Source organism: Lactuca sativa, chromosome 3 (genome assembly GCF_002870075.4).
Source record: "Lactuca sativa cultivar Salinas chromosome 3, Lsat_Salinas_v11, whole genome shotgun sequence".
Classification (NCBI taxonomy): Eukaryota; Viridiplantae; Streptophyta; class Magnoliopsida; order Asterales; family Asteraceae; genus Lactuca; species Lactuca sativa.
Genome location: NC_056625.2, coordinates 75,184,160 through 75,208,770, shown reverse-complemented (window position 1 = coordinate 75,208,770; position 24,611 = coordinate 75,184,160). Strand labels below are relative to the sequence as shown.

Below are 24,611 nucleotides of genomic sequence, written 5' to 3'. Positions count from 1 at the left end.
TAAAAGAAACAAAGTGTGGCAACTCGTTCCGAAGTCAAAAGGTCACACTATTGTTGGTACCAGATGGGTGTATAAGAACAAATTGGATGAATCCGGTGTGGTAGTAAGAAACAAAGCAAGATTAGTCGCCAAGGGGTATAGTCGACTTGAAGGTATTGACTATGATGAAACATACGCCCCTGTAGCATGAATGGAATCCATCCGCATTTTCTTAGCATACGTAGCTCACAAGAACATTAAAGTTCATCAAATGGATGTGAAGAGTGCTTTTCTCAACGGTGAATTGAAAGAAGAGGTTTATCTTTAGCAACCTCATGGCTTCGAAAGTATTGTATTTCCAGACCACTGTTATAAGCTTGAGAAAGCGGTCTACGGTCTAAAGCAAGCTCCAAGAGCATGGTACGAGACTCTCTCTGAATTTCTTGTCTCGTCCGGATACAAAAGAGGAGTGATTGATCCCACTTTATTCAGAAAGGCAAATGGTAATCACCTTATGCTTGTACAAATGTATGTGGATGATATCATCTTCGGATCAATGGATCAGGGGATGGTGGATGAATTTGCGAAGCTCATGACCAACAAGTTCCAAATGAGCATGAATAGAGAGATTTATTTCTTTCTAGGACTTCAAGTGAAACAAGTCCCTCAAGGGATATTCATCCATCAGGATAAATACACCACTAAACTACTGAAGAACTACTCGATGGACAATTGTTCCTCCACCAAGGTCCCAATAGCCTTCGGATTTAAGATTTCTGTTGATTCTTCCGTAGAATCAGTGGATCACAAAACTTATAGAGGAATAATTGGCTCACTGATGTACCTCACCGAAAGCTGACCAGACATTGTCTTTGCAACAGGAGTATGCACAAGATACCAAGCCGATCCGAAAGTATATCATATGACCGCAGCCAAGAAGATTCTCAGATACTTAAAGGGAAACAAGTCTCTAGGCCTCTAGTATCCCGCAGGGAACGATTTCAGCCTACAAGCATTCACTGATGCGGATCATGTTGGATGTAGATTGAACAGAAAAAGCACTTCCGGTGGATGTCAATTTCTTGAACAGAGCTGTGTCTCACTTTCTACTACAGAAGTTGAATATGTGGCAGTTGCCAGCTGTTTCTCACAAGTCTTATGGATGAAAACGCAACTTATGGACTACAGATATAGGATGTTGCGGATACCGATTTACTGTGACTCAGAGAGAGCCATAGAAATTTCTCATAATCCTATTCACCACTCTAAGACGAAGCATATTGAACTACGGTACCACTTCATTAAAGATCACATCCTAAAAGGTAACATTGAACTAATTTTTTTTCATACTCATGAAGAGATTGCTGATGTGTTCACAAAGACACTTGACTCTACAAAACTCAATAGTTTCTTACAAATTTTAGGAATAATGAATCTAGACCCGCAATTTTCTTGAATTGATAAGTACCACAAACCACTCATGGTCGCCATTGCGGTCCTAACTAAATATATCTATCATATACAGTTTCAATGTATCTTGTGTACTGTAATACATTTTATGTACCGCAATATACTATATGTATACCGTAACCATATATCATACCTATATTTCAAGGGTCCTTTATTGATTGTTATTTCTAATTTTGTTCAAGTGTTCTTCTCAGTTTCCTCTACCGCAGTCATCTAAACAGTCATCTGCTATGAAGTCTTTATCTGCAATGAAGTATTAATCTGTAATGAAGACTCAAACTGCAATCTCAATGATGGAACTCTCATTTACTTCATAAATTATTGAAACATTGTGTGCTATTTAATGATTTTTCATTAAATAAGAAAAACATTCTGTAACACCCATAAAATTCGAGCCAAAATAAAACATTTTAATTCATTAAAAAACCATTAAGTTCATACAACTGTTTTCGATATAGTTTAAACATCAGAGTATCTCCCAGAACTATATCATAAAAATCATAAACATGAGGAGCGATACGATCACGCCATCGCCATGCCAAGGTCTCCCGAATTACCTGAAACAATACACTGAAACTGTAAGCCCGAAAGCTTAGTGAGTTACCCTTAAAATACCAACCACAAGACCATACACATATCATATCATATCATAAACAGAACAACCATGCATATCGAGTCTACAGTGTGACTGGTCCGCCAGCACCAGGCCTTCAGTCCACCCGGTCCACTCTCTCTCCGAGTCTACAGTATGACTGGTCCGCCCGCACCGGGACTTCAGTCTATCTGGTCCACTCTTCGAGCCTCAGCACGTATGGTCCGCCCTCTTAAGGCCTTCAGCCTATCCGGACCGCTCGCCGGGCCTTCGGCCTAACCGGTCCGCCCTGGGTATGTTGGCCTATAGCACAAAGCAAGACCCGCCTCAACCCAACCCCAATCCAACAACCATGTGCACATAAACATATAATCATATAACATCTCACAACTAATCAAACAGATCCAACACATCACATAGCATAGCAACATCCTAACCAGGATACCGACCTAAACGGCCACTAGCATAGCATCATCCTATATAGCAGGATACCGACCTTAACCAGGTCTCTAACATATACCATCCTAACTACCAAGATGCAGTCATAGCAAAGCAATAACATAACAACTACTACCCGGATTTCCATCCGATAAAGGGCAGGCCTTGGTGCCTTAGACCCTATTGATATAGTGAGGATAACTCACCTGCAATTGCCGACTTGAAGAAATAAGACCACGCTGCTCCGACCATCAGCACGAACTCCACCACTGATCATTACCAAATAACCAAAACCAATAATTACCAAACTACCCTTGGAAGTCAAACTGGTCAACCCTTGGTCCAAGTCAAAGTCCTCAGTCAAAGTCAACCTTCCTGGTTGACCCTACTTGCCGAGTCACCCGTTGACTCGTCGAGTCCCTATACTCAGAAGCTCCCAATCACGACTCAACTCGCCGAGTCACCCCATGACTCGCCGAGTCCAACAATCTTCGAGTCGCATCCTGCTCAACACACCAAGTTGTCCCTCAACTCACCGAGACACGGCTCAACCAGAAAAGGTTAGGATTCCACGATCAGACTCGCCGAGTCCAAGAACAGACTCGTCGAGTCCAAGGCAATCTTCAACAGACTCGCCAAGTTGTTCTTCCAACTCGTTGAGTCCCCACGTGACATCTCCATTCAGACGATCACAGGCCGTTCCATTGCTTCCAATACATAGATCTGGACTCCTAGGGCCAGATTCACACGTAAAGTTTCCAACTTTACGTGCATGCAAGGCTCAACAAGCTCCAACCAAGCTACAAGAAGGTTTTGGGACAAAGGCACTCTCAAATAAGCCCAAAGACTGATGCTTTCTGCCCTTATGGCTCCAATACAACCTAGATCTGAAGTTGCAACTTCAGATCTAACCTCTAAACCAGAAATGGATCCCAACCAAGCTAAAGAAGCCCCAAAACAACCACCATAAATGACAATAAGGAAAAAGGCTTAAGGCAGTGGCTTCTTACCCCAAAGATGAGTCTAAACTGATGTAGACTTTAGATCCACAAGCCCTCTTGATGCTATCCTCAATTTCCTCCAACTTCTCTTCACAAATTTCTCCTCCCAAGCTTCAATCTTCTCAACAATGGAGCCTCTCACGAATTAGGGTTTTCTCTGGAACACTCAGGGAAGATAGAGGCTGAAATGAAGGCATATCATTCTTTAAATAGGGTGCAAACCCTAAAAATAGGGTTTCATATTCCAGCACCGACTCGCCGAGTCGGGTCACTTATTCACGCGATCCACTCGCGAATCGACTCGCCGAGTTACCTTTATAACTCGCCAAGTCTAGACCTCCATTAACACTCAACACCCCCAGAACGCATCTCCCGGTATCAACCGACCCAGGTTCCTCCAAACACTGCTACCAAGCCCCTATAAAGTCCAACTTTTTCTCACAGAGTCACGACAACTACTTCAAGACGGCCACCGACTTCTTCCCTAATAACAACACTTATCAACGAATGATCGCCCGAGGATACTTCCATCCTTCCCAAATCACACAATCACTTGTCTCTTGCAAAACTAGATATCACCATGAACCACCGGGTCCTGGCCCAGTACCAACTGCTATCCCTTTACTCGCTTGTCATTACTTATCGAATTTACTGCTGGGACTTATCTCGCTTCCTTTCTGAATCCAACTCTTTTCCTTCCGTGCTAACAGGATGACACATCCTTCAGCTCCTGAGCAACTCCCATGAGCTCTCCTCTTCAATCACATACATGTGTTGAACCTGCTCTAACATCCTCGGGCTGGGAAAAACCCAACACACTGATGATACCTCCAAACATTCGTAGGATGAATTACCGCTACATACATAACCTCCTGATCACAACCATACTGGAAATCCAAGGCTCCATCCTTGCATCCCTTCCGTACTCCTCTGGTTCTATACCACCGGAAAATCTTCCGCAACCTTAACAGACACCCAATCCGGATGTGCTTCCATACCACTGGCACAATCACAGTGCTCAACAACCATAAGTGAAATACTCTCAATCATTCATTCTCAATACTGATTTCACTTCCGTGAATCAACACTCCCTCCCGGAGTTACATACCTTTCCCTTTCCTTATCCAAGGAAATCTACTCACCAACCTTGCCACTTCAGACAAGTGCCACGGTGCTCACACCCCACTCTACACTATCCCATGTAGAGTAACCGCTACTCCATGCATCACATATGCTCTGAATCTGCTCGCAAGGACTTCCGGGTCCATGCACTGCCTTCCGCTAGCATGATGAATATCCGGGGCCATACCCACTGCTTGCTACTGCATAGCAGCATACTCAAATCACTTTCCGCATACAGATCTATCAACACATATAGAGTCTTCATCAAGACTGGACCGCCTTGCCAGGCCTTCAGCCAATCTGGACCACTCTCAGAACCTTCAGCATGTCTGGACCGCCCTCCAGCGCCTTCAGCCTGTTTGGACCATTCTCCGAGCCTTTGATCTGACTGGTACGCCCACTGGCCTCCAGTCTCTCCAAACCGCTCATACTATCATACATCATCCCGAACTATTCCTCCTGGGAATCTCTTCCATACATACTGTTCTAGCCCTCTAGGGGTTCCGAACTCTAACTCCATTCCATATACCCAAATCCCGGCCTAATCCTAGGCCTCACAACAACCAATCACCCTATCCTAAATCCTTGGTCTGAACTCCTCCCCATCGGTCTGTCACTTACTCATATCAGCCCACACTCTTGGCTGACTAAAACACTGATGGATCCTAAACAGCTAATCAAACTCTAACGCTTATCGATCCTCCTGAGAATTTTCCAATTCTCCCCACTTAGAGCACTGACTTCCAACCACCGGTGACCCAGTCAACATAACTTAAATAACCCTACTCACATGTTCCCCTTATCCATGAATTGATTCCCTCTACATAAGCAACCTCCACAAAATCACTTCCCGACATTGCACATCATGAACTCTAAGGGAGTTCGAATCTCTACTGAACACTTCTCAAAACGCAATTGCTATACCCGAAATCCGGACAGAAAAGCCTAGTTCCCCACTAACCATCCTCCTGGATGTTAACCAACTACGGCTCCCAATACCAAAACCCTCAATTATACGATAAACCAGGCGAAAACACGAACAAACACAATACTATGAATCATGCGAACAAGACTAACAGATATACAATACTCCATAATAACCACAAGATAACAAGATAACAAAATGGAAACATACCCGCAGCTGCATCTGGCTCTGCCCTGACCTCCTCGACAGTAAGCTGCAAAGCTCGACCCTGAGCCCTCAGAGGCTCCGCTAGGCCCTGGCCCCTGCCAGTAGTCCTCAAAGTGGTCGGTGCTAAAACCTGCACCGGTCTGGAGACAAGTTGTGGACAGTTGGACCTCAAGTGGCCAACCTGATGGAAATGATAACAAATCCTCAAATCCTGAACCGGGACTGACTGACGGCAATCCCTCGCGTAACGCCCCTCTCTCCCATACTTGCGACACACACCACCGGACCTACAAAATCCAGTATGAACCTTCCCACACTTCTCACGAGTGTGGCTACCCTGACCTCCCAACCTGGAATCAACGGTCTTGGACCGTTTCGACGCCGGCTGCGACTGCACTGGGGCATGCCTCTGTTCTCGCAACTGTAACTCAATCTCCAACTCACACCGCCGAGCGGCCTCCTGTAACTCCAACAAAGTCTCACACCTTTGCGTAGACACAAACTGCCTGATATCCCTCTTGAGCATACTCAGATATCGGGACATCTGAGCCTGCTCCGAAGCAAACTCAGGGCAAAACATCACCCTCTCAGTGAACATTCTGGTGATCTCCGTCACCATCTCTGAATCCTGCTTCAGCTCCAAGAACTCATGAGCCAACCTCTCTATCTCAACTTGTGGAACAAAACAGGTACTGAACATCTCCCGAAACTGATCCCAAGAAATCGCAGTCCGCTGCGCATCCAAATAAGATCCTGTGGTCAACCTCCACCAATCCTTCGCCCCGAGCCTCAAAAGGTTCAGAGCACACCTTACCCTCTGATCCGCAGGGCATGCACACGTGAAGAAACAGTCCTCCACGTCTGACAACCATCTCATAGCAATGATCGGATCCCGAAATCCATCGAAAGTATGGGGCTTCATATTATCGAAGTCCAAATACTGAAAACCTCGACCGATTCCTCCCCCTGCCGCTGATACAGCCGCTGTAGCTATTGCGGCAGCCGCCTCCGCAAGAGCTGCGTAGCGCTCATCAAAGTACTCAACCATGGCGGTCTTGATCGACCCAAACATCTTTAGAAACACAGCCCGGAACATAGCAGCAACCTCATCATGTAGGATCTCACGAATCCTAGCATCCAACTCATCCGTACTCATCTGACCAATGGCCTCGGGTAGTACTGGTCCATCCTGACCACCCTCTCCTGATCTCGATCCCGAACTGGATCCTGCCCCGAGACGTCTCGTAATCGCCATACTGAAAAATACGCCACAAGAATATTAGGCATTCCTCATAATAATCCCGAGAACTAGCTCCCAACAAAACCCTAGGGGTTGTGACTCCCTTGATACGCGTATGGGCCCTGTGCTTTCAGTAGTACGGGCCCATACTACCTTCCACACCTACCCATATTTGTATCAAGTATCACCACAATACCCTAACAATAGCATATACATAACAAACACTCGACTCCTAGAGGAGAACCACTTTCCCATAACTGACCCATCCGTCTCATGCAACCCTCCCATACATGAAACTTCCATCAACCCTGCAGAACTAGTGTATGCTAGTCATACATAACGTTGGACCCTATAGACTTTCGAATATCCAATCTTACCCAAAGCTCCCAATCATACAAGAACAGAACTTAAGGCCAAATCAAACATTCTTAGGCTATAAGATCTTAATTATGTATAACCATGATGCATACACTAAATAACTACAGTAATGATGTCAATTTCATACAAAGGACTACTTACTGGCTCCGGCTGATCGTACAACTAGTACTAGCATGCCGTTCTAACATATCACATCATCAAACAACTTGTATGGTATTTTGGGGTCTACTTACTGGCTCCGGCTGATTGTACTCTCTGCGTCCTCCTTTACTTATTTCGAAAAAACTTTTGAAAACCATTTTGAAAATCCCTCCTTGATTTGAGACTGGATTCACACGAATGTTCCTCCAATTCACTCAAACCAAGACTCTGATACCAACTTGTAACACCCATAAAATTCGAGCCAAAATAAAACATTTTAATTCATTTAAAAACCATTAAGTTCATACACATGTTTTCAAAATAGTTTAAACATCAGAGTATCTCACAGAACCATATCATAAAAATCATAAATATGAGGAGCGGTACGATCACGCCTTCGCCTTGTCACGGTCTCCCGAAGTACCTGAAACAATACACTGAAACTGTAAGCCTGAAAGCTTAGTGAGTTACCCCCAAAATACCAACCACAAAACCAACCACATATCATATCATATCATAAACAGAACAACCATGCATATCGAGTCTACAGTGTGACTGGTCCGCCAGCACCAGGCCTTCAGTCCACCCGGTCCACTCTCTCTCCGAGTCTACAGTATGACTGGTCCGCCCGCACCGGGCCTTCAGTTTGTCTGGTCCACTCTCCAAGCCTCGGCACGTCTGGTCCACCCTCTTGGGGCCTTCAGCCTATCCGGACCGCTCGCCGGGCCTTCGGCCTAACCGGTCCGCCCTAGGTATGTTGTCCTACAACACAAAGCAGGACCCGCCTCAACCCAACCCAGTCCAACAACCATGTGCACATAAACATATAATCATATAACATCTCACAACTAATCAAACAGATCCAACACATCACATAGCATAGCAACATCCTAACCAGGATACCGACCTAAACGGTCACTAGCATAGCATCATCCTATATAGCAGGATACCGACCTTAACCAGGTCTCTAACATATACCATCCTAACTACCAGGATGCAGTCATAGCAAAGCAATAACATAACAACTACTACCCGGATTTCCATCCGATAAAGGGCAGGCCTTGGTGCCTTAGACCCTATTGATATAGTGAGGATAACTCACCTGCAATTGCCGACTTGAAGAAATAAGACCACGCTGCTCCGACCATCAGCACGAACTCCACCACTGATCATTACCAAATAACCAAAACCAATAATTACCAAACTACCCTTGGAAGTCAAACTGGTCAACCCTTGGTCCAAGTCAAAGTCCTCAGTCAAAGTCAACCTTCCTGGTTGACCCTACTCGCCGAGTCACCCGTTGACTCGTCGAGTCCCTATACTCAGAAGCTCCCAATCACGACTCAACTCGCCGAGTCACCCCATGACTCGCCGAGTCCAACAATCTTCGAGTCGCATCCTGCTCAACACACCAAGTTGTCCCTCAACTCACCGAGACACGGCTCAACCAGAAAAGGTTAGGATTCCACGATCAGACTCGCCGAGTCCAAGAACAGACTCGTCGAGTCCAAGGCAATCTTCAACAGACTCGCCGAGTTGTTCTTCCAACTCGTCGAGTCCCCACGTGACATCTCCATTCAGACGATCACAGGCCGTTCCATTGCTTCCAATACATAGATCTGGACTCCTAGGGCCAGATTCACACGTAAAGTTTCCAACTTTACGTGCATGCAAGGCTCAACAAGCTCCAACCAAGCTACAAGAAGGTTTTGGGACAAAGGCACTCTCAAATAAGCCCAAAGACTGATGCTTTCTGCCCTTATGGCTCCAATACAACCTAGATCTGAAGTTGCAACTTCAGATCTAACCTCTAAACCAGAAATCGATCCCAACCAAGCTAAAGAAGCCCCAAAACAACCACCATAAATGACAATAAGGAAAAAGGCTTAAGGCAGTGGCTTCTTACCCCAAAGATGAGTCTAAACTGATGTAGACTTTAGATCCACAAGCCCTCTTGATGCTATCCTCAATTTCCTCTAACTTCTCTTCACAAATTTCTCCTTCCAAGCTTCAATCTTCTCAACAATGGAGCCTCTCACGAATTAGGGTTTTCTCTGGAACACTCAGGGAAGATAGAGGCTGAAATGAAGGCATATCATTCTTTAAATAGGGTGCAAACCCTAAAAATAGGGTTTCATATTCCAGCACCGACTCGCCGAGTCGGGTCACTTATTCACGCTATCCACTCGCGACTCGACTCACCGAGTTACCTTTATAACTTGCCAAGTCTAGACCTCCATTAACACTCAACACCCCCGATCTCTTGCTCTGGAACTTGGGATGTTACACACTCTCAAAATATTTGTTTTGTAGCATATGATTATTTCAGTTCTGCTTTTCAAATAAACCTTTTGTTAGACCTATTTTAGGTGTGATGCCAAAATAAAACAGTTTCCAATAAAATAAATCTTTTTAGGAAATCTCTTCCTTAAACTGTCTTTTCCTCTTACCCCCAAAATGTCAAATTCGTTACAAATTCCACCTTTTTACAACGGATTATCGCCCCTCACCACACGTTCTTCCGACATGGGGTATTGTGCCTGACATTTCACTAAATGCCATTATTTTGAAAACTAACAAAAAAAAAACTTTTCGTTATATATTTTTTGTGGCTGATAATGATTTCCTTAATAAAAAAAGCTCAAAGGTTTTTATCCTTAACCACTTCTTTCTTAGGGTAAAAACAATAACTATTTGAAATCCGTCACTATAAAAACCCTATTTTTCTCTCCAAGAAAGCTTTATGCTTTCTGATCTCTCAAAGACGAACAACTTCCTTCTCCCATCTTGCACTTCAAGTTTTCCTGACTCTTGAGTTTGTTATCATCCCCCTTCTTTGGTTTAGTGACAATAGTCTTCGTGCCCTTTGGTTCTCCATGGTCGTAAAGATTTTGCGCCAGGTGCTTGACACTGTCGAAGGTTGAGGGCTTAGCAACAATCACATTTCCCTAAATCAGTGGAGTTAGTCCCCAGATGAATCGTTCAACTTTCTTGCTCTCAGAGGTGATCATCCATGGGCACAAGAACGCCAGGTCGCTGAACCTAGAAATATAATCTTCAATGTCGAAATCCTTTACAATGAGATTCCATAATTCTTGTTCAAGCTTCTGCACCTCACCCCTGGGGAAATACTCATCAAGCATCAGGTTTTTGAGTTCCCCCATGCCATGGAGTTTGCTACTAGTTGAGTTAACGCCTTAACATGGCCATTCCACCATGAGAGTGCCATGTCGGAAAATATACAAGCTGCAAACTGCACTTTACTTTCTTCAGGACAACCACGGATTTAAAAGACAGATTCGATCTTTTCAAATCATCGGGTGAGAGCTATCACCCCTCCGCTCCCATTAAATGATCTTGGCTTTCCGTTGGTGAAATCCTTATATGTTCATGCTCTCTGATTTCCTGGATTATCTCCATGATTGGAACTCCCCGTCCCATTTCTGTTTCCTCCTCTTTTTGTGCCATTATTGATGTGTGCCAGTGCTGCAGTAACTACAGCTGAGACTACTGCCTGGAATGCAGCATAATCTATTTCTGGTGGAGGCGACAGTGGTGGTGGTGCTGTTGTGTTGTTTATGCGAATCTTCTGGGCATTTCCTGCTATGAAGTAGGAATGACGATGAGTTTATGGAAACCCATTGTTTTTTTAGCGGTTACGGTGGTTTGATTGTACTTATAATTGAAACTGTATTACATCAAATAAAAATGGAAAGAGAGAACATAGCAGATAGCAACATCCAGTGTTGCAAAAATCGGATTACTCGGAATCGGGCATCTACTGAGGCGAGAAGTGTCGAATCGGCCAAAAAAATCAGATTGAGTAAAAGTCGGTCAAAACTCGGTCAAAACTTGGTCAACCTCGCTCCAACTCGGTCAACCTCGCTTCAACTCGGTCAACCTCGCTCCAACTCGGGATACTCGGTCAACAAGTCAAACTCAGTCAATAAATTCAAAGTCGGTCAACGAGGGAAAAAATTGACAACCCAATAAAACTTATATTTGACTTTAAGAAAAATAACCCTAAACCCCAAAAAACAAGCGGCATTCCAAAATTGGTTTACCCCCCCATCTTTTCTACAACTACGACCGATCCTCTCTCGTCTTTCTCTTTGAATCGTGAATCGTGATGATACCAGGGCACCAGGCTACCAGCGAATAGCGATACCAGTCAATGAATATCGATGTTGTGTTCCTGACTTCCACTCTTCCTGCGTCGTGATTGATTTCAACCTAAGTCGTGAATCGCGATCGAGGTTCTTTCTCTCCTACTCTCACTGTATGTCGCTGTGTTAATGATTTGATTTCTTCTTCAAGAACTCATTTTTTTTGTATTTAAGTTTGTGTATCTATCCATGTTTCTCATTTTTCCTGTTTCTTCAAGAACCCGATTTTGGATTTCTATATCTACTATTACAGTGTTATTCTATCTCGATATGGATTTCAGATTTCTTCATCAAGAACTCCTACAATGTCCTACACTCCTACTGTTAATGTATTTCATCTATCTTGCTGTGTATTAGTGTATTACATCAAGAACTCTCTCCGTGTTTCTCATTTTTACATTAAGAGTTAAGTTTGTCGGTTTTTGTGTATCAGTGTACTTATTTCGTGAAAATCATTACTGTTATGGTGTGTATGTATTTAGTATTTTAGTGTATTTCGTGATTTCTCTACAAGTAGCAGTGTATTTCGTATTTTACTGTTATGATGTGTATGTATTTCACAATTTGTATGTATTTTTTCCCTGTTTTCTGTGTACAAGACTTATATTAGTTGTATATTATTTTGTTTTATCACTTTCTGTGTATCACTTTCTGTGTAATAGGATATTTCATCTATCTTGCTGTGTAGCAGTGTAAATGTGTAATTGGTATTATTCTGTTTTATCACTTACTGTTATGGTGTGTATGTAATATGATTGTATGTTATTTTGTTTTATCACTTTGTTTGACAATATGATATTATTTTGTTTTCTGAAACAATGCGTGTGTTTTAGACTCACTAACTCACTTTGTGTTAGATATATTTCTAACCGAAGTAATGACATCAACCACAACAACCCCGTCTACGGGATCAACTGCAGCTCAAGAGAATCTTAAACGCAAATCAAATGATCCTGGATGGGAATATGCATTGTGTGTGAATCCTAAGAAACTGGAGTGAGTGAAATGCATTTTATGTAATAAAGAGATGGGTGGGGGAATCAATAGACTAAAACAACATATTGCACAAATTAAGGGAAATGTTTCTTCATGCCCAAAGGCCACAAAAAATGACCAAATAAAATGTAGAGATGCTCTTCTTGATAACCGAAATAAAAAGAAGGGGAAGGTAGATGAAAATGAGTCTTTAAGAGCACAAGTGAATATTAGAAGTAGTGAGAATGAAACCATTACCATCGATGATGATTTGATGGAAGATTCATTTGGCTCTATGAAGGCTAAACGTTATTTTGGGCCTATGGATCGGTTTCCAAACACCATCAACCCCCAAGATGTTTCAAACATGGGAAAGAGCAAACAAGAAAATATGTCAAATGCTATCCGTAAGGAACACATGGTTCGTGTGAAAGAATATATTTGTAGATGGGCCTATGAATGTGCCATTCCTTTTCATGCCTTTGAAAAGGATAGCTTCAAAATTATGCTGGAGGCGGTTGGCCAATTTGGACGTGGGGCACCACCTCCAACTAGATATGAGATGGGAGAAACATATTTAAAGAAAGAAGTAGAAAGAACAATAAATTTGTTGACACCGTACAAAGATGAATGGAAATCTAATGGATGCTCAATAATGACGGACGCATGGTCCGATAGAAAGAGAAGGAGCATCATGAACTTATGTGTTAATTCAAAGATGGGGACTGTTTTTTTGTCATCTAAAGAATCATCGGATGAAGCTCACACAAGTGAACACATACATGAGTATGTTGAAAGTTGCATCAAAGAAGTTGGCCCCGAGAATGTGGTACAAATTGTGACCGACAATGCATCAAATAATATGGGAGCGGCCAAGTTGTTAAAGGAAAAAAGACCAACTATTTTTTGGACATCTTGTGCAACACATACCCTCAATCTTATGCTTGAAGGTATTAATTTTAATTGTGCTAATTTTATAATTTAGTGTTTTTTATTAATTTTGAATAATATTATTAACGTTTTATTTATTTTAAAAGGTATTGGTGGGCTACCTAGGTATAAGAAAATTCTCAACCATGCAAAAACACTCACGGTGTTTATTTATGCTCATCATAAAACTTTGGCCATGATGAGACACTTTACCAGGAAAAGAGATATTGTGCGACCGGGAGTCACGAGATTTGCTTCCGCATTTCTTACTTTGCAAAGTTTGGCCGATAAAAAGGCCCAACTAAAACAAATGTTTACAAGCGATGAATGGGAATCATGTAGACTTAGCAACACCGTTAAAGGGAAAGCCGCATATGACACGGTGGTAAATGCCACATTTTGGACCGGTATAGCATTATGTTTAAAGGTTTTTGCCCCTTTGGTCAAAGTTCTTCGGATGGTTGATGCGGATCGAAAGCCATCAATGGGTTTTGTATATGGTGAGATTCAAAATGCGAAACAAGAAATTATTAATGCTTTGGGAAACAATAAAAAAGCGTATGAGCCTATTATGGATATCATTTCGAAAAAGATGAAAGGTAGGCTTGATACACCCCTACATTTGACGGCTTACCTTTTAAATCCATATTATCTTTATAAGAATCCGGAGATCCAAAATGATATTGATGTGACCGATGCGATTGTTGATTTTGTCGAAACAATATATCCGGGAGATCATTCTTTGCAAAACCATATTGTGATGGTTGAGTTGCTGGTTTACATGGGTAAACAAGAAAAATTTAGTCGAGAAATTGCAATTAAAGGATGTGAGGTGAACAACGACAAATTTGATCCGGGTAATATATTTTAAATTGTATTTATTTTATAAATTTCAAAAATAATAAATTTAACAATGTTTTTTTTTTCAACTTGTAGCGAATTGGTGGGTAGCTTATGGTGCCTCAACTCCACAATTGAGAAAGATTGCTACAAGGATACTTTCTTTAACAACTAGTTCTTCGGGGTGTGAAAGAAATTGGAGCACTTTTGAAGGGGTTGGTAGTTTACTAAATTTTAATTATCATTTTTAAGTAGTTTATTCAAAACTTGTATATTTATCAAACTTTTTTTTTGCTTATTTAATTTTGTAGGTACATACAAAGAAAAGAAATAGATTAGAGACGTCTAAATTGAACAATCTTGTTTTTGTTCAATTTAATGCAAATTTGATGGAAAATAACAAGAAAAGGAAGACTAAGGATATAGAAGTACTTTTAGCAAAAGATGCAAGTGAGGCTCAAGAATGGATTGTCGAAAATGATGTATTGTTGGATGAAGTTGAGCCCGATGAAGCTATGGGTGACGAGGAGTTTTTACAAAATCGTAGAAGTTCTAGATTGAGAGAACTTGATGAGGAAGAATTTGTGTCGGAGGATGAGGAAGAACTAAATGAAGATGTTGAATATGAATCGGATGGAGTTAACATCAACGAACAAATCGGAGCTACATTGGAAGAGGAAGATTAAATGATTAATCTAAATATATAATATTAAAGAATGGTGTCTATTTTTGAAACAATTTAACATTTGAAAATGTATCTTTTGTTGGTATTCACCTAATTTTGTAATGAATTTACATTAACTAGTATTTTAAATTATGATCTTTGACATGTATAATTTCATTTAAAATATTTTTCTACATGATTTACCGTATCCGAGTACTCCCCGAGTAATCCGAGTACTCGCTACTCCCCCCTCGGCCGAGCAGGTACCGAGTAGCGAGTTCTCCAACCTTGGCAACATCACAAATAGAACACATAATCGTTTCATTAATGATAATGTTTAGTACATAATGCATGAAGATCAACCTTTTAAAAATGTCTACACTACATCGAGGATAGAATCTAACAACATAACGACCCTACGAGTAGTGCAATCACTTAAATGTAGGGTCGGTCCTACATACATAGAGAAAGAAAAGGGGTAGCGCCAACACATACCCAAATCTACAGCAAAGCGGTGGGTAGGATAAGTCCTACTCACGACGAGTGATCCGTGGTGGTGCCTGTGATGAGGTAGAAGCGCCTTGAAGCTCGACTAGTTGGTGCTCGGCGATGCGCACCCTCTCCTCTAAAGCAACATGTTGCTCTTGGTACTCCCTTACCTCTGCTCGCACAGTGGTAACATCCTCGATGAGCTGCTCCCTCGGATAGTGGTGTATCTGAAGATCCCGAGTGCGGCCGGTAGTGGCCTCCAGTCCAGCCCTCATCTCCACGACCCGATGGGCTGTCATTTGCGCCTGGTCTCCGATGTCGGTGATCCTTCGTACCATAACAACAAGTGCTCGGTCCACTGGACCTCCATGGAGAAAGTCGTAAAACCTTAGCTCCATCCCGAATGGTGGAAGCTGTCTCTCGTGTATGCTCCATCGCTCTAGGTCGTAGGCCCATGGGGGTGTAGGGCCATTAGGGACCAAACGATGCGCCGGTACCCTCGCCATGTAGGGAGGGTCTTTGACTTCGGACTCGGCGTACGAATCTTCGTCCTCATTGCCAACCTCCTCGTCTATCTCCTCCTCTTCGATCTCTTCCTCCCCAATCTCATCCGGATCCTCCTCGGGATCCTCCTCAATCCGTCCCCCATTTCCTTGATTGGGGAAGTATGGGTCCCCCGAGTGATGGAAGCCCGCCATAGTGTCTGCACAATGTTAAAATACCCTTATAGTATTTTATGTCTTTTAGTTTTGTTCTTAGACCCTCTTTCCAATTTACAGCTGATAAGTTTTAGATTTGTTATCCATCTTGACCACTCCTAGACACATGTTGGTCGTATCTCGAATAAATATAGTCGATCAGGCTATATTTACCCTATATATGATTACATAACTGTCTAAGTTTAGTCACGATGTCCAACTCTTCTTATTGTTTTCTAATATGCATGTATGTATGTTTACTTTCATAAAATATTTATATTTTTAAAGTATACTTTTAGCCATAGTTTTTTAGGCCCATTGTATTTATAATTGTATATCTTGTATGGTTAAATATACTAGTTCACTATAAATAATGCTCTGATACCAATCTGTCAAACCCCCGAACCAAGACGGCGGAAACATCCAGGGGCGGATGACGTTATTGTATTGTATCATAACAATTGAATATAATTGATACATAGAAACCAACAACATACATTGAGATAACATTCTTACATCGTTTACAAATTGTATTTATTCACAAATCATACAAAAGTGTCAAAAATTTAATATATAAACTGCATCAAAATATCCGACATCCATGGTCCAAGTACTTGCTTACTGTGTTCCTGAGAATACAAGTCATTTTGAAAAGCGTCAACTAAAAAGTTGGTGAGTTCATAAGCATATTTGTATAAAAAGAGTTGTAATATATTTGATTGTAATAATTTGTAAGACTCCAGAAAATCCGATATTTTCTGTGAAAAATGGTTTGTAAGTCTCTTTCTAAAACTGTGAATAATTGCATGTGTGTCCTTTGTTTCCTTTTTTTTAATTGAAAAGAGTGTGTGTTCCCAAAAAATCCCATATTTCCTGTTTTATGGAAACTTGTAGTCCTGAAACCCTAAGATTGGGGTGATGATATTAATGTACAAAAAATGAAGCGTAGTTTTATATTTTTTAAAACCAGTGAAGTTTATAATTTTGTAAATCCAAAATAACATTGTTAATCCCTTTATGAGTCGTACAACCATGCTTAATATGATTGATATGCCTGTCATGACGTTCTTTAGGCGTTGGTTTCGGTAAGATATTTGTCAACATAGACTGGCCCCGTCTAGCTGTAGCGAACAACTCAGGTGTAGGGGTGTCAACCCCGTATATATCTATACACAATTACCTCGTTCTTCCTCCAGGATACTCTCGTTATAACTACAGGACTTATGGTGTACGCTAGGTAGGTACAGCGAAGGAAAGTCTCACAAGTGCCTTGACATATTTACGCGAACTTTGACTCCCATTATTGAATAGTGAAAAATAACATTACTAGTGTAAATTCGTGACTGAATTTTTATGACACGCGTTTTTCATCTTTATGACATACAACTTATAACCTATACTTTTAAAACCTTTATGACGGACAAATTATGACATATAAATTTTTCTGTCGTAATAATTCTGTTTTGTATACCGTTTTGGTTAAATTATTTATAACACCTTTTATAAACAATAATTAATGGACTTGTCTACTTGTAATATATGTTGTGTAAATAGCAAAATCCTCTAAGTTTATACACCATTAAAATGGTAACAACATATTACGTCCACTTTACTAGTAAAATCATTTTTTTTTTACAAAATAAACAAGTTTTGTAGTTTGTTCAACATACCAAAATTTGTTTTGGAGTTTTGTAACACAACATATTCTATTTTGTTGTGACCCTAACATGCCTCGATTTCCACAATATATACATAAAATCTTGAAATTTGTTACATCCAAATATTTGTGTAAGTATGAGTGTTAAAAATACATATGTCTAAAAGTTAACCATTTTTTATTGTAACACCCATATTTTCGCCATTTGAGGTGTTTTAACATGGCCCCACAATCTTTTATAGCACAAATATGTTATTAACATTTTCTTTGATTTTTAACATACATTAAGCACCCTTTTTATTTGAGAACTTGTTTCATCTTCAACTCATAACCATGATACATGAAACTTTCCAAAGGATAGATTTACTCTAGCATCATGAGGCTTGTAAATCTCGAGTTTATGGAGTGTTAGCATGAGGTATTCAACATCTCAACCACAATATAAAAGATGTATGCTATTACCCAAAGGTTAAACACATTACACACTGGTACATGAAATTATCCAATGGTAAACGAGATTTGACTTGTATCCCCCCCTCCCCCCAAAGAGTATAAAAACATGAAAATAGTGGGGTATGAAGCTCACCTTGGTTGATTTTCGAGAGGTAGATAGAAGAAGGAAATTTTTGAGCCTAGCCTTGTGTCTTTGAGAGATTCTTGAAAATGGTGGTGTTCTAAGGGACTACACACAAAATGGTTTGTAAACATGAGCTTTAGTTTGAAGTGATGCAAAATACTTGAAGTTTACAAGATTACTTACCAAGTTATACGATTTGTTTGAAGAAAATCTTGAGGATGGCACCACACACCCATGAAGTTTTGAGAGAAAATGAAGGAGGATTTTTGAGACTAAGTGAGGAGGATTGAGAGTGTTTTGTATCTGTGAGGGTTGGAGGTTGCGGCCAATAGATAAGAGGAAGAGAAGAGGAGAGTTGACTTATCTCAAGTTTGATTGGATGTAAGCATTGATACATGCAAGTCCATAGCTTTGTTACATGGGAGATAATTCTGAGGTTCAAGGTGTTTTCCTTAGCTTTTTTTTATAAGCCTTAACCGAACCCTAGGGTTCTTGGCCCAAAGGGTGGACCAAAAAGAGTGGGTTTCGATTTTTGGCTTTGTCCAATAGGAGCATTCGGTCCATTAAAGCCCAAAGGTAGGAGTTTTCGGCCCAATAAGGCCTAAGGAAGGGTTTTCAGCCCAATAGAAATTTTTGGCCCAAAAGGGCCCAAAGAAATGCTCTCGGTTCAATAAGGTTCACGGAAAGAGTTTTTGGCCCAATAAGGCCCAATGAAGTGTTATCGGTCCAATAAGGCCCAATAGGGTGTTGGGCCAAGAATTCTTGGGTCAAAGCCCAAAATGGATTGGTCTTAACTATTGGATCAAGTTTTTAGGCTTGTACATGGCTTGATTCATAATGTACGAGCGTATGAATTTAAATAACATTGTAGTTTAAATTTCACTAAATGGGGTGTTGCAAGGTTACATGGAGGAAATTGTCTCGTATAAGAATCACAATCTCAACCCTAATTTGCTAGTATGACATTGTAGGCTTAGGATCTTCAGGGATTGCATGTTAGAATTGTCTGAGTTATGAAGCCTGATAGCCTAGAAGAATCTCTTGTATGTTAGATGGAATTAACATCATAACTGTAGTTGCTTAGTGTGTGCATCATGGTTTTTATATCCTGAGAATGTTTAATTTAGCTTTATTTCCTGATCCTCATTTGGCTGTGGGCTTAGAGTAGAATCAAGTATTTGACTGTTTATAGAATCCGACATTATGTATGATTAACATGCGCGAGTGGCTGCAGGGTTGGTGGAAGTTCCATGAGTGAGTACAGATATAATAGACCAATGTGGGAAATGGTTTGCCACTCTTGAGATAGTAGATATAGGATATATGTATATCCTAGATGATTTGGCCTAATGGTCAGGAATTACATGTAAGGATCTGCCTGATTCTTATGATATCTTAGTGTCGGTCGATTTCACTACTAGAATGTTTCTTTCTTTGTGCTTTATGGGACTCATATTGATGTGAGTTCACTATTAAATGAATATGTTAAGTTACATGCTGCAAAGATTAAATAATTTTAGAATGAGTGATTTGGCCCTATTGCGTACTCTCGTTTAAGTCCAAACGTTCTAGGGTTGGGTCTTTTAGTCGAAAAGTTATTTAAGTTTTGTTGCATGTAATTGTATTCATGAAGTGTTTAGCTAACATTATTTGGGGGTTTTCAGCAACTGATATTAGGGTGAGGTGGGGATCCTAGGAGAGCCTAGGAAGTGCCTTAGTGCGGTTGCGACACCGTTTAGCAGGTTTTGGGAGTACCATTATGAGGAGGCGACTTAGAAGATTCGGGACAATTTTTGAGGAAAGTATGGATAGGTGTGGAAGGTAGTATTGGGCCCATACTACTGGAAGCATAGGATCTGTACTCGAAATGAGGAAAGTCGCGAGGATTCTAAGAATCCAGTAGAAGAATTATGTGCAGATTTCCATAGTATGGGTAAAGTGTGATCAAGTGGTAATGATATTTTGGTTATATGATGACAGTTTGATTTTGTTTAATAGGATGTCGGTGCCCGGGCGGGAAGCAAATCCCTTCGAGATTGGTGCTGATGGCACAGGGTTATGCGATTGGATTTTCATTGAGGTTTTACAAGTTTTATTGGAAGAATTGTCTGGTATGGTTGTCAAACTCAGGGAGCAATCTACAACCTTTCGAGCTATGGAAGATATTTTTGAGACAACTAGAAATTTCATTGATGGGCAAAGAGTTCGATGTTGCTAACCTGAGTAATGGAGGCCAGAGGAACCACATTATGCACATTAAGGAAGGAGGAACCCTTGAGCATGTGCGTTGTAAGTTGAAATGCGGCAGGTGCGGATGAAAGGGCCATTTTCACCAAGATTGCACTATGGAGGTAGAATTATGTCATCGTTGTTATCATCCTGTCACATTAGGGAAAATTCCCCACGTTTGACGATCAGAGTAGCTTAGACTCCATCATTCGTGGTTTTCCAGGAAGCAGAATTAGGACCTCAAGATCTTGTAGATATATATCGTATTCGAACCCTTCATGCTATTATTTTTTATGTTTATGATCATATGATTATGTATATGGAATGTTATGATCTGTTTACTTAAGTTTCAACCTAAGAATCTGAGTTTTGTTAAAATTGCTTGGTTATTATTGTTAGTCAAGGGATTGTCATATTCCATTTTGCATACCAAGCACGGTGTTTAGAGGGTATGATATGTGCCGGTTTAGGTTTTGGACTGCTTACAATTTCAGTTAGTGGTAGATCAAACCCTAAGTGGGGGAGAGCTGGATATTCTGATTAAAGTATCATCGACCCGTTCGAGTTATGGGTTTAGAAGAGTAGGTCATAGGGATTTGAGGTTCGGGTATTCGAAACATTGGTTCAGGGTTGGTCAAGACAGGGGCATGGAGAAAGTTGCCATCAAAGGTATGTGTTCAGGAATGTAAGGGTCTTCTTCATGGAAAGAAGCTATTAGAGGATAGCTCGTTGTAACCAGTGGTTGCTTTCGGGAACATCAATGATTAGGACAACATACGTTTGGGTCGCTCAGGGTGAGTATCGATTGTTGAAAGAGTTTCTGGATTATTGTATAGGTTGATATCTTTAGCCTAGGATGGGTAGCTGTTGATCGCTCAATCAGTTTCAGAGTTTGGTATGTTTAGTCCCTCTTGGGCTTTGTCCAATAGTATATTAAACCAATAGATTAGTTGTCAATGCACTATCTATTGTTGGTCTCTTCATTCATCGTCAATATCAAAAGTTCTTCAAAAGTTTAGAGCTATATCAGTTGGATTCCAATAGATGCGTCAACCTATTGTCGATATGTACATTGTACATTTTGGTTCTAGGTATAGGTACCCTCAATGGTTAGTTGTGAAATTATTGTTCATAGCAAGGTCGAGTTCAAAAGACATCCTTGGTTATTGGAAGTTCGGATGTTAGGACAACGTTGTTTAGTCCTTTTTAGTTACTACTTTAGATTTGGGGTAGAATCCAATTTTGGCATGGTTCTTAATTTGTTTGTAGCATTCGAATTGGAACAATAATGCAACTGCCTATCTCATTCTCTGGTTGTGCACGACCACGTTTTCATCTGCTTTTGCATTGATTACAGCCTGCTATGAAAGGGATTGCGTATTATAGATAAGTAAGAATCGATTGATGGTTGGGTACCTTTAGGCCGCTGTGGTGTTGGCCGTGAGTCTTTAGGACAGTGATGGAATAGCTACATGATCAGTTTAGTACCGTGAGCTCATTGTTTGGTGGTTAAAAGGTTTAACGATGTGTTATGAACCAGTGACTGTATGATTCGTATGGGTACGACCCGGTAATCAATTTTTTGAGGCTCTTATGTCTCATATCGTTGTTTTCTTGGCATGCTTGGGATTTAGTGCATAGTGGGAGTCGGGAGACTCAGTGACCAGTTGGCTTGGAGCATGTGGGAAGTTAAGGGTTGTTGGGAGTATCAGTCGTGCATTAGAAGTCTTTGCAGAGTGTTTGCATTATAAATACCGTTTAGTTGCGAACTGTTTAATTAAATTTGGTTACCAATGATGGGTATTGGTTATGGAACCTCAATTCATGAAGTTCATTGTGAATGTCTCGAGTGATGTGCCAAGTGGGGGTACACCTAAGTTGATGAGCATTTGGATACAATGTGAATTTTTTGGATTGATCATCTTTGCTCGTAGGAGCAGTGGGTTGGTTGTTGGATTAGTGTCTAAGTCCATAACTATTTATGTATGTACTTGACCCGATGGTGCATGGTCCTTTTGGGTTGTCTTCACCAAAGCAACTTGATAGGATGAATTATGGAGAGAGATGATTAATTATGATTTATTAATATATTATGAGAATAATATATTAAAGGAGAAATCATATTGTTTAATTAATATTAGTCAAGAATTAATTTTGTGGCTAAAAGATATTAATTAAATAAAAGGGGACTAGAACTGTCAATTGTGTGATAGTTGAATACTGGGCTAATGGACTCCATAAAGGATGGAGTGGACGAATTCTATGGGGAAACCCATTAGAAATCGTCCAAGGCCTCTAAGGAGGGAGTCCATGGGTTGCTTAGAGCCTAAGCAGTCAAATTAGGGTTTCCTTGTTAGATAACCCTAATAGCCTCACTATTGAAGGACCCCTAGGGCACCAAAAACGTGGCCAACTAACTTCCTTAGGGTTTCTACACGTTTTTGGGTGCCTCCTCTCTTATCATTCTTCTTCCTCTTACTCTTGGTGTTAGTGAGCCGTTAGACGAGTGACACTTGTGACTCTATGCTTTCTAAAGCCATTACAAAGGAGGATTTGATATTGTTATTGCTACATAACAATCAAGGTAAGATCTAAACCCCGATCTTATGTTAATATGATTAATTGTATGCTAGATCTAAGGTTTATAGCTTTGGATATTCAATTGCATGTTCATTAGACAAACTAAATCCAAAAGCTATTAGGGTTTGCATGTACACCATAGGGATGATGTTTTGCTCAAAACCCATCAGTGGTATCAGAGACATGGCTGTTTGTTTGATGTATTTGATGCTATTGTGAATTATCCTTGCTTAAAGATCGAAATTTAGGGTTTCTGGGGGCTGAACTCGCCGAGTCCATCCCCGACTCGACGAGTCAGCTGGTCAGAAAGAGGGAAAATCGGAATTTTGTGCTCTTTTGGCTATGGGATAGTTACCAAAACGTTTTTTTATTGTAAATCATATTTTTATCATATTGGGTGATTATCTTTGCCAAAATTAAAGATAACTTCATATTAGTTAAATAATTATTTCCTTATATGATTAGATTTAATTATTTGGATTATTTGGTGAATTATCTTGCAAGAATTTGGACTATGTCAAATTAGATAACCACCAATTAATTGTTAATTGCCTTATTTGAATTTTGTGATCTAGAATATTCTTGATAAAGTTTGGAAAAGTTTCAAATTAATCCCTTTAGGTTTTATAGTTTAAAATTGAACTTAAAAGTTTTGTTTTTGAAATTTAAATAAGTTAAACCCTAATGTTTTGAAATGTTTCAAAACTTGCCCTCAAGTTTTGGAATTTAAAAGTTTAATTTAGAAATGTTAAATTCTAAAACCCTAGTATTGTTTTGAAAAGTTCAAATCACACCCTTATGGTTTTATTAATTAATTAAAGTGTATAATTAAAGGAGATTTAATAAACCCATAAAGTTTTGGTTTATATTTAATTAAATTAAAAGTATAATTTATTAAATTAGACCACCTAGTATTTTAAAAGTGTAAAATACACCCTATACTATATATAACATTAAAAGTCATGTATTATATATGTATGAGTAAACAGTCAGTCTTACCGTTAGTAGGCCTCATTCACGAAGCTGGTCTATAAGGGGTGTTTAAGGAAATTGCCTATAAAATGGCAATTGAATGGGTATTCACTCTTACCCACCGCACTCTTGACTAGTGGAGGGTCGTTAGTCGAATGGGTAGGATAGGACATAAACCTTCCATTATAAGTATAATGAAGTACAAAAGTAACTAAATTCTTTTACAAAAATTCCCAATCTTAGTTACTTTAGGCTAAAGTGAATTGATGCAATTCCATGAAATTACACTTTGTGCCCTTGCGAACACGTTAGTGGAGCGTGTGTGGTTAACCGGCACACTA

At 40.3% G+C, this 24,611-nt stretch overlaps 1 protein-coding gene across 1 annotated transcript; it reads left to right on the top strand.

Annotated features, from left to right (window-relative positions):
- The first annotated feature begins 12,686 nt into the window (after window positions 1–12,686).
- Window positions 12,687–15,090, top strand: LOC122197121 (uncharacterized). Its single transcript, XM_052769729.1, has 4 exons — window positions 12,687–13,584; window positions 13,672–14,421; window positions 14,501–14,619; window positions 14,716–15,090. Exons 1-4 carry the CDS (start codon window positions 12,687–12,689, stop codon window positions 15,088–15,090), a joined length of 2,142 nt encoding a protein of 713 aa, XP_052625689.1.
- The last annotated feature ends 9,521 nt before the right edge of the window (window positions 15,091–24,611 follow it).